The sequence below is a fragment of the Callorhinus ursinus genome, unplaced genomic scaffold (assembly GCF_003265705.2).
Source record: "Callorhinus ursinus isolate GAN/ISIS: 27379988/994484 unplaced genomic scaffold, GSC_fseal_2.0 scaffold2, whole genome shotgun sequence".
In the NCBI taxonomy this organism is placed as follows: Eukaryota; Metazoa; Chordata; class Mammalia; order Carnivora; family Otariidae; genus Callorhinus; species Callorhinus ursinus.
The window spans coordinates 43,897,212-43,909,375 of NW_027397064.1; the positions used below are offsets into that span (position 1 = coordinate 43,897,212).

The window sequence follows — 12,164 nt, forward strand, 5'->3', positions numbered from 1 at the left end:
ACTTACATAAGCCCAGGAGTTTAGTACTATATGGCTACACAATCCAGTAGCACTAGTTTCAGATCACTTTATTTTTTGGCAGTTTCACAGCACAGAATAAAATTGCCAGGAAACATACTCTTATAAATGTATTCTGAACTAAATGTATTAAACAACTCCACTCTCATTAGGGTGATAACCAAAAAAGGTTAATTAGCAATGTGTGCATATTTGTGTTGCTCTATTCTAATTTCATTCCTGAACCATGTGATTTGTTAACAGGAAAAACTGAGTGCTTAATATCTCTGCCTGATTTTCAGAGTGACACTGAATTGACCCCCAGGTCCTATAAACTTACCTTTCTTCCTGCTAAAAGCACGGTTCATGATGATCAGCCAAACAGACGTTCAGTTCAATCACACTTTATATCCTAGAAAAATAACAAAATATTAAAGCCTAAATACATATTGACCAATCTTTTATGCAAATGCATTTTAATCACAAAGTCTTTTAAAACTGGTTTTAAATATTTATAAAGAATATTATGAAATGCTCCAAAAGACACTGGGTAAGAATAAACTGGAGTACTCAATATTACAAATGGCACAACAGGTAAGAACAGTATCTCAAATAAATTTCCTGCAAGGTTCATTAATCTTCTTGCCTTTTTCCTATTATACATCTATCATTAATTGTATTGATCTGCAAACTTAAGGAGAAAGAAGATTAATACTTTTCTCTTAGCTTATAGGTAAGAGATGTGGTACAGTTTGGGGTTATGATTAACAGTAATGAATAAACAGAAGTTTTGATTATGACAGTGGCAATCATGTCCCTCTCCAACCAGGCTCTGCCAGGCGGCCCTATGCCCCAGGATGCTCTTGGCAACTGCAGCCTGATCTCTTCAAACTGAGACGATGGCACCCTATCATATTTTGAAACCAAGAAGGCAGAGCTGATGATCTCTGCATTTGCCTTTAGGATCATTTATCCTTAATCTTGAAGAATAATGCATGCTCACAGCAAAATAACTATGTTCCAGTCCTATAGGGTCTAAGAAGTCCAAAAGCCTTCCTTCATTTCATTCCATCTCTATCTCCCTCAGTTGAAACTGGCAAAGGGTTGTTTGGCCACGCTCTTAGTATTCTCTGCTGTATGAATAGGCTGAGAATTTTCCACATCTTTAAGTACGATCTCTTTTTTAGTTTTTTATTTATTTATTTATTTATTTATTTATTTATTTATTTATTTATTTATTTTTGTGGCGGGGGGCAGGAGAGGGAGAAGCAGGCCCTCCAGTGAGCAGGGAGCCTGATGCGGGGCTCGATCCCAGGACCCTGGGATCATGACGTGAGTCGAAGGCCCATACTTAACCAACTGAGCCACCCAGATGCTCGTATCTCTTTTTTTTTAAACAATTCCTTTTTCAATTCTTTTTTTTCTTCTCACATTTTACTATCATCAGTTAGAAGGAACCAAGACACTCTTTCAACACTTTGCTTAGAAATTTTCTCAGCTAAACATCCAATTTCATCAACTGCAATTTCTACCCTCCATAAAATACTAGAACACAAATACAATTCAGCCAAGTTCTCTGCCCACTTTCTAACAAGAACCACCTTTCCTCCAATGTTCAATAACATGTTCTATCTATGTTTCTATCTGGGAATTCATCGGAATGGTCTTCACCATCCATATGTCTACCAACATTCTGTTCATGATTATTTATATAGTATTCCCTAAGAAGATGGAGGCTTTCTAGCTCTCCTCTTTCTGAATCCTCACCAGAACTGCCTTGGGCAGGACCTTCACAGCAATCTCAGCTTCTTCTAGCATGTACCTCAAAACCCTTCCAGCTTCTACCCATCACCCAGTTCCAAAGCCGCTTCCACATTTTTGGGTATTTGTTACAGCAGCACCGCACTTCTGTCTTAGTCGGCTTGGACTGCCATAACAAAATATCGTAACTGCATGACTTAAACTACAGAAATTTTTAACTTGCAATGTTGCAGGCTGCAGGCTTGAGATCAGGGTGCCAGCAAGGTGAGGTTCTAGTGAGGGCCCTCTTCGTGGTTTGTAGAACACACCTTCTGGCTGTGTCATCACATTGCAGAAAGGGACGATGCTCTTACTTTTCCTCTTTTCATAAAGACCCTAATCCCGGGTGCCTGGGTGGCTCAGTTGGTTAAGCGACTGCCTTCAGCTCAGGTCATGATCCTGGAAGTCCCAGGATCGAGTCCCGCGTTGGGCTCCCTGCTCATCAGGGAGTCTGCTTCTCCCTCAGACCCTCCCCCCTCTCATGTTCTCTCTCATTCTCTCTCTCAAATGAATTAAAGAAAAAAAAAAAATCTTAAAAAAAAAAAGACACTAATCCCATCACGGGGGCCTACCCCTGATGACCTCATCTAAACCTAATTACCTTCTAAAGACCCCCAACTCCAAATACCACTTTGGGGGCTCGGTTTCAACATGTGAATTTTGGGGGTATACCAACATTTAGTCCATAGCATTCATCATAAATCTATATAGCAATAAAACACAGTAGAGAAATTAATCTTTATAATAAGGTCATTTTTACAGTGAAATTACTGGTATTGCTGTTCTGGCATTTCTGCTCCCAATGAAGAATTAAAACAGTTAAGAATTAAAACGCATGCTGTCTGTCTCTCTCTCTCTCAAATAAATAAATAAAATCTTTAAAAAAAAAAGAATTATAAAATACTATTACTAGGTACTGTTTTATAGATTTAGATAATGACACAATAATATCACTCTTTTTATTTTATTTCATACTTTAGTCACCTTCTCATGATATACCATTAATACAAGATAGGTAGAGAATGTATTTTAAAAATTAAAACACCAAAAAGATTATGTCATTTATACTAATGATATAATATGTTTTTTTCTATAATATAAAAGATATAATAATAGAAGTAATGATTGAGATTACTGTATTTACTACAAACAATGTATTCATTCATTCGGAAATCATTTTTTAATCACTCGTGCCAGCCACCCTGCAAGGAATGCAAGGGAATACATTTTGGACAAAATATATTGTCTCTTCTCAAAAGTTACTTTTCATCTAGAACCTAACAGACATGGTTATTGATTGATCATATCCTGGAGGAATAAGTGAGGATTAAAAAAAACTAGCAGAAAAGAAACATAATATATCCAAATGTAAGGTCCAATTTCTCTGGAAAAATAAACAAAATTACCATGCAGCCTATTAATCAGCAGATGAACTTCAGTATGTCTCAGGTAGACATTTTCAACAATAGTAGATTGTGAAATATAAAGACAGAATTTGATACCACATAATTTTAAATTTCACGAAATTGTGTGTATTTTAAGTTAAGAATATAATACAAACTCTTTGGAGGCATATAGACAGAAAAAAAAAAACACACCTTAACATAATTTTATAAAGTTCAGGAGGCCAAACAGAGAGAATATGAAATGACACTACAATTCTATGACTCTAAAACACCAGGAGGATTTCACCTGCTCACAAAACATATAGATATAAATGTCAGTGGATATCGGATAAGCTGTTCTTATCATATAAATAAAAACTATTAATTTCACTTTCCAAACACTAGTTTTTAGCGTGTTTATTTTATCCTATAACACTCTTCTTTGCAAAACAGATCTTAATTTCTCCTAGAAAATAAGCAGAGAGTGGCTTTGCTCACATGCCCATGTGTAGAATATAGTGTATAAAGCTAAGTTGGCATTCAATATACTGTTTACAGGTTTAATGTCTTAATAACATATGTTTTAATGTACTTTATAGCTGAGGTAGTAAGATATATAGTTATCAACTTACTGTATGTTAAGTTTAAGAAATGTCAGTTCTATACAAACTTACTTTATTTCAATTTACAGTATTATATAAATGTTTCTTTTTGGATAAATGTTGGATAAACATTGTTTCAATGGCACTTATACATGGATGCATTATTTCCTTATCAGTAAAAAATTATTCCTCAATTCTAGCTAAAAATAATATATAGAGAGAATAACTGACATAAATATCTTTTACTAACTTTTCCATAAAATAGCATCCCAGACTAAAAATCATACGAGGTCTAAAGTATTACTATTTAGATTTTCTATTTTTTTAAATTAAACATAAAAGAGTTGTTCATTTAAAAAAAACAAAACAAAAACAAAGGCTGGTACTAAATGGCCATCAGTTATGTGTGAGAATCCTCATTTAACTTCACTTTCTGGGACTGAATACCAAAGGGTGTGTCCCTGTGTGTGTCTGTTTGTGCTATACTTATTATAATCCTTTTTTGATATATACATAAAATTCTTTGGGATTAATAGTGCTATATGGTATGATAGGAGCACTTACACGAATTTCCTGAATGGTATATTCACTGACTAAGCGAAACCTTCCTCAGAAATGTATGCTGCCATATTAAATAAAGCTATACAGACCTATTTAGACGCCTCCACTTCTAACCAAGATGGAGTAACTGGTTATAGTTATCTTACCATCTGAAACACCTAAAGAAATGAGACAAAATGTATGGGAGGGTGCAGGGAGGTGGAGCCAGTCAGACCCCAGCAACCTTCCGCAGTTGAGGAGATAGCCTTGAGAATGTGATGAAATGAAGGTGACTAGTGGTTACAGACCAGAGCACTGGAGAGGGGAGAGCTCCACAGAAAGAACTAAAGATACCTGCAAAAAGCCTTAAAGTTAACTCAGTAATGACTACTTCCTGAGACTGAGTAAAGGGTCACCCACAAAGTTCAGAGAGGGCAGTGCCCATAGCTCACACTAGAACCAACAGCAAGGGGAGAAAGCTCACAATTCACAGCACATCAGTTAGATTACTAAGAAGTGCCTAACCATGTAAATGGGGAAAAATTAAAGCTAGAATAAATGCTGCTTTGGCCCCACTTAAGTAATTTTAAAGACAAGACCCAAAAGAATTAACCCATTTCCAAGTAACTTCACTATATCCTAAAGCTATGTTCAAAAATATTTTAAGGAATACAAAAATACTCAACATCCAACAGTGGTGAAATACAGTGTTTGGCATCCAATTAAAAAAAAAATTAGGCATGCAAAGAAGTAAAAAAATACAAACTATAATGGGGAAAAATCAATCAAAACTAATCCAGAAATGTAGATGTCATTAGATGAACTGTTTTAATCTCAAATTTTATTTCAAAATCAGTAACCACATTGATAAAACACTGTGAGGTCACTTGGTATTAATTTACTCTATATCTTTAAACTTTTGTAGGCCTATTAAAAAAAAAAGAAAGTTGGAGCCAACAATCATTTCTTTAAATAAATCCAGCATATCCAGGTTTGAAAACTGATTTACCAAAGTAAATCCACTGATATTTATAAACTAGCTCAGAAGAAGTTTAGAGTGGCTTTTTAATGAATGGTAGTTTCCTGCTTTGCAACCTGCTGCTCAAGCACTTATTTAATAAATAAATAAATAACGAAATAAATAAATAATATTCTTATGACTAAAGAAAATATATATGGTATAATATTAAAACCTATAAAACAGTTAGTTTTGAATTTCATTTTACCCTGATGAGTATATTTAAAATCAAATTTTCCTGGAATTCTTTCAAGGTTAAAATTTTAAAGAACCTGAAAACTGGTTAGAACACAGTTCACATTAACATAACTCATAAATCACTAAAATCCTGTTGTTCACCATGAGATCAGAAATGATCTAAAATAAAGAAGTCTAATCATTAGGTTTAGTTCTAGGAAGGGAAACTAGGTAAAGTTAAAAAACAAACAAAAACCCATAGTTGCCTCTCCTGTAAATGTATTTTTTACTCTCAAACATTTTGTGCACTTTTTTTGAATACGTAAATCAGGAAGGTAATCATGAGAGAATGTCAAGCAATTTTAGATCTTGCCTTAACTTCTCCATTTTGCTAAGTACTCTATTGTGGCTCACTACTGGAACTTCATTGCTTGCAATAGCTCGTGTAGCTTGCAAAATTCTACTCAGAGAATTCAGCTCATTTTTTACTCTTCTTGATCTAATTAGTATCTATTGTAAAGGTTCTCTGCTTAAATCTCCAAATTTTAAGACATCTTACAATATTCTTCTTTATTGTATTTTATGACTGTAATTTTCAAAGGCTTTGCCTTTGTAGATCAATAAATATTACCTTAAGTATAGCCAAGAAAACTAACCAATAGCCAAAAGGAGAAATTTCACATTACTAGGGAAAGAAGCCACATGATGTGTTAAAGAAGATATATGTTTATAATTTGCTAAGAAACAGCAACACTAGTGTTTTCTGAAATTCCCTGACTTGGGATATAAATACTTATCATTATTTTTTCCTTATTTTACAATATTGACCCATATCTCATAACACTCATTAAAAATTCTTTGCTCTTTCAATAGATATATTTTGAAACCACACTTTATGTGACAAGCATTATAGAAGTGGAGAAGGGAAAATAAGTATGGCATGGTCCTTGCTTTCAAAGAACTTATCTTTGAGAGATGGGCGAGAATGGCTATGGGCTCTGCAGATAGGAACAAGCCCTATTAAAGAGATGGATGCCACTGAGAATTAGAGGATGAAGCACAAATGACTGTCTCGACTGTCTCATTCAGGGTGAAAGTTTCAGAGTGGAGGTGAATAGTCATCTCCCAAATGAGCAAAGTCAAAGGTGAGACATGGAAGAAGGTTTTGGGCAGAAGGGCACATGTGCAGTACATGTTGATTGTGGGCATAGGGCTCCTTGCCACACTGCTAATAGCCTCAGAGAGCATCCACTGGCCCTCACTGAGGCTCTCATCTAGGCTCTCCTGCAACATCCTTGATTGGGAGCAGGGGAATGCTTAAGGCACCTGGTAATGTGGCCAGCTCTTTAGAATGGCTTATATGCAAGAAAACCTTAATACACAAGATCCAGAACACAGGTCTGGGGAATAAAATAAAATTTGAATTTCCTCTAATGCCGAAAGTGAAGTCAAAATAAAGGCTACAATGAATCAAAAAGAAAAACGGACATACAAAGCCCATCCTTCCTGACAATGAAAGCTACCAAATTTTAACCACTTTATTCTGATAATAATACTTTCTGCTTTAAGAGAATCTGGATGAGGTATATTCAAAAGTCATTTCCACAGCTATAAACCCTTCAAGTATTGTGCAATAAGTATCTGGGCAATAATTATGGCAATGTTGCGATACCACAAAATTCCATACAGGGACTGGGTACTGCAGAGATACCCTTTTGTATTTGGAGGCAACACCACCACTCAGCACCTCTGGAATTAGGGTATCCCTGGGTGCTCTTAGGACCAAAAGAAAGAAAGCTCCAAGGAAGGAGATGTATTGGAATTCCCAAATTGCCAAAGCACCCTCTTTCACATGGGCATGATGAGTATCCCAACATAAGTGCCTGTACAATTCTGAGCTGTACTCTGGCAGGCTTCTAGCAGTCTGGTTCAATAATTAGATACTGAGAATTTTCATTAAAACTTCCTTCAATTATCAATTAACTATTTCTCTCACTGGGTTTTCTTCATTATCTTCTGTCCTTAATGGGAGCTCAGCTACCTCACTCTAAAATGAGATAATCACACAGCAAATAAATTAGACTAGGAGAAATATTTAAGACAAATAAAACTCTGCATATTGAAACAAACATTATTTACAATCCATATGACTCTCCTATATGTAGACAAAAAGTGTCCTGGGTTTAGTTCCCCTTTGAATACTAGATTTTAAAGTAAATTGTGGAAGTCCTACTCAATTTTTTCTCCATTTTTTTTATCACAACAATATACTCTCTTTCCTTTTTATTTTGATTGTACACATAAGAACTCTGTCCTTTTAGACCTGCCGTTCTGGTCATTTCACCAAATACTTTGATATCCATATCCTAACTGTGAGAGGGAACTTGTGGGATCCAATTACTGAGGTAACATTATCTTTGGCAAAACTATCCAAATTCCGTTGAAAGACTAGAATAAAACAGCTTGACTGCTCAATTAATGCTATCAGAGTCTAAGATTGAAGACTTTATGGAGTTTAAGACTTGAATTTGTAAAATATATACTGTTTTAAGATTCAGTTGATCTCTACAAACAGAGCAACAGTTCAAAATTTTTTATTTCAGTTTCCAGATTTTCTGCCTTTTATTACAATATTTCACTTTGTTGAAAGGAAACAGGCCCCAAAAGGAGTCACTTTTGCTAAGCCCCACCAAGACTTAATACCTAAACTAATTGCAATTTCAGCCTGTCCCAGGAGTGGAATTTTAAACCAATCAGTCTGGAATTTCCTGATCAGCATTAGTGAGGTAATCTGCATGATAAGACCCCTGCCCTTCCCCCCCTCAGGGAAGGTGACCTTGCCAGAAACAATTTTTTCTTTTGCTAATAACCTCCTTGTCCTGCCCCACTGCTGTCTATAAAATCCTTCTATTCTGTACAGCTCCTCAGCGCTCCCTTCTGTTTGCTAGATGAGATGCTGCCTAATTCATGAATTGTTGAATAAAGCCAATTCGATCTTTACATTTACCCCAGTAGAATTTTTTTTAAAAAACCCGAAAGGATTTTTTTCATTTAAGTCTTTTGCTTTAATGTCAGCTGTTTTTAGATCGGTATTTTTACAGTAAGCACAATTTTTATCTTTACATTAAATTCTAACAAACAGTAATTATAAATGTGCATAGACTTAACCATTTGCATCATTTTACAGAGTTTTGTTTTAAGGGAGTTTTAGGAAGTCAGAGAGAGAATATTTCTTTTACCTGTTTTTTAAAGCAGCCCTCAAAAGAAATCTCCTATCTTTGCACTTGGTATCTAGAGCATCTCACGATGTTAGTGGTTTCATTGGGGGAGAACTGAGGGACAGGAAATCTAATCCTTGAAAACAGAGCTTCCAGATATTTACACTGGAAAATCAGCTTTCCTTACTGTTAGCGCCAGTGCTGCATAGTACCACTACCCACACACAGTACTGCTTGGCCACAGCTAAAAATAACATTCTGCCTCCGTCACTCGAATCATACATACCCTATTTTTAACTTTAGTGGGACTACGATATTCTTAAATTCTCTGTCCTTCCTGTGGGTTTCTACCAGTCTTTTCACATATAGCTGCCAAAACACTTATCCTCAGAAGCCTCTTTATCTTTATCACCATCCTGACAATGTTGAACTTTACCCTAGCCCTGTGATCCTAGAAAATAACAAAGGTAAAGGAAATTGCCCCACCCCTCTGTGTTTTGGAAATGGCTCACTGCAAGGAACCACCCTTCCCCATATGATTTAGATAAGATTCAGGGCACTCCCCATGTTTACTCAAGAAAGGGCCAAAGACCCTCCAAATTCCCATTCTTGGCTTCATAAATGATTAGCTGAACTATTTGTGCCACTGACCAATCTGGACAAAACACCTGCTACTTGACTAGACCAGATCTTTAGCTAAACTTAGCTCTCTTTCCTCCAGGATCCTTAATTTTGACCTACCCCGAGTTTAACAGACTCAACCCTTCTTTCATAATCTTTCCTAAAAATTGGCTGACCCCAGGGAAAACCATTCTCTGGTCTTCTGCCCCCAATCACACGCCTCTCACTCATCCTGCCTTCCCACAACCCATTCTCTTTAGCCTTGCTTACTCTTCCCCATAAAAGAAAAGTCCTTTTCTGCCTAGCCTTTGAGATGCCTACACACGTATGGTTGGCAAATTCTCCCTATTACAATCTCCCTCCCTCCTCTTATTACAGTGATCTTTCAAATAAGGTCTCCTTACATAAATCCAGATTTGCTTTTTATCTGATGCTCCATTTGATCAGATTAGAAAGATTTCTGGCAACTAACCCCAACCTAGTTCACTGAACTAATTGAACTAATTTGAAAATTTTTCCTTTCAATATATCTACTCAAATGGAGCTAGACCTTTCATTCTCTTGCACTAATGAATGCTTCCATTTCAGCATAAAATGAATTACAAGAATGTCCTAGAAAAGTGAATCTGGGTTTTAAAAATTGTTATCCTTGCATACCTAGCATCTAGTTCCTATCCATAGTAAATAACTGCTGAATTACAAAGCAAATTAACAAATTAAGTTTTCTAAAACAATATGCATCTTATTGTAATAGAAACATATATCTTAGCTCCCAAAATCTGTTCAATAGTATAACAATTAAGATATCTTAATTTGAAGATATCTTCAGAATTAGGAAACTTTCTAAAGTTGTTCAGTAATTGATTAACAAAACTACTCTTGTTACACATATTGCACACAATTATGATAAAGGCCATGATCATTTTCTGACAGAAATATTTCTTTTGTTGGACAGAAAAGATCTATTGAAACAATATATGTGTTGAAACTATAAGTTAATGAACAATTTGATAAAGCCATGCATATTTTCAGACAAAAGTACCACTAAAGTCAAGTAAACACAGTAACTGTTCCAATGCCAAAAATGAAGAAAACATTTACTCCAATAAAGAATAGGCAATATTCTTTAGGTTAAGCTTTTCAAAGTAGCAAAATTTGAAGAACAGAAGGGAATGAAGATAGTATTTAGCTAAGGACAAAGGAATATATGTAAATGAGAAAAAAATAAGAAATCATTAACAGGTGAACCAAAAGGAAAATATTAGTATTGTCCTCAAGCCTTCTTACTCGACTATAGATCCCAACAGTTAAAACCAGAAATCGACAAGACCACTTAACTCATACTCTAAAACCCACTGTGCTTATTTCTCCTTGCACTTTCTTGAGGCATTGACAAAGGTGTTTTACCAAGAACGGAACATTCTAACCGAGAAACCAGAAAAGGCCCCATAGCAATGGAATGCCTAGACCATGACACCCCACGCATCCCCTTACCTGCCTATGATCATGGGCGGAACACATACCAACCCCACCCATGATCACTTGCTCCTTGCATGCTCTCTTGTATTACGCCTCTTGTATGAGCCTCTCTGTAAAACACTAGGTGTCCATCTTCCAGGCGGAGAGGTCGGTTGTTAAGTCTTGAGCCAGCCACCTCCCCTGGCTACTGCCTTCTGAAATAAATTTCTCCCTTTCTCTTTTTCAAACCCTCATTTCTTGAGTTATTGGCTTCTCTTATGATGAGTTTATCCAAGTTTGTTCAGCAACAGTGTTGGCAAACCCAGCCAGGAGCTATGTTTTTGATTTGTCCAGACCCCTTGGGATTTCCTGGGATGGAGCAGTTAGCCTCCACAGTGCGCTGGGGCTTACCCATTCATGTTTTGAAGTTAGCGGCTATGATAGATCAATAGGTAATGGCACAACAATATAATGGCTAAAACTGTAAAAAGCCACAATAAATGGGACTAAGTTACAGAATGGTGTAACTCATAGATGAATTACTGAGTTTGAAGATCAAATGGGGAGACTCTCCTAGGTGGCTATAGAAAAAAGATATATCAAAGAAATACCAAGAGGATAAAGGATAGAAATAAAAGTGCCAAAATCTATGGGAATACCATAAAGAGAGAAAAAATTAAAAGAGAGAGCAGGGCAGAGTTTAAAAAAAATATATGAAGAGAATTTTCACAGAATTAAAATAAATTATGAAAAATGTCAAACTGAAAGTTTCAGATGCAAGCATGTTAAAATTAAAAGCACTAAATGCAAAATGAAAATATACAACACTTCGAGGCAGAAAAAGATGGCCTAAATAGCAACAAGAACCAAAATAACAATAAAATTCACAATAGTAACACAGTATGTAAAAAAACAAGCAAGCAATATTCTCAAGATATTCTCAAAAAAAAGAACTTTGAACCATGAATGTTGTATGAAGTAACTATAGTACAATGTGAGGGAGTAATAAAGACACACAAAGCTTGGGCCACTTGGCTGGTAAAGCATGCGACTCTTTATCTTGGGTCTGTAAGTTCAAGCCTCATGTTGACATACAATGCCTCAGAATTTTTACCACTGAAAAAGTAAAGTACTTTTACTTTTTTATACTGAAAAGGAAAAAAAAAATACTGAAGATAATCTAGGTAGCATTAAAATAAGAGAAACAAATCCAGCTTCTTTTGTAAAAGATAGAAGCCACTAGAGCAGTACCATAAACTTTACTAAGGTATTTTATCATAAAAACAATAATAGCTAATACAGGATTAAAAACGGAAAAAAAAATAGATGCATAGAAAGATACATGGAT

At 35.6% G+C, this 12,164-nt stretch overlaps 1 protein-coding gene across 7 annotated transcripts in view; it reads right to left on the reverse strand.

The window, feature by feature from the left end:
- GULP1 (GULP PTB domain containing engulfment adaptor 1) overlaps window positions 1–12,164 on the reverse strand; it is a 248,835-nt gene that overhangs the window by 92,152 nt on the left and 144,519 nt on the right. For all 7 annotated transcript variants that reach the window (XM_073881435.1, XM_073881423.1, XM_073881411.1 and 4 more), the window contains one exon: window positions 338–409. In XM_073881435.1, the coding sequence (XP_073737536.1) occupies window positions 338–365 (28 nt within the window). In that variant the 5' untranslated portion in view covers window positions 366–409. The remainder of the gene's footprint in view (window positions 1–337; window positions 410–12,164) is intronic.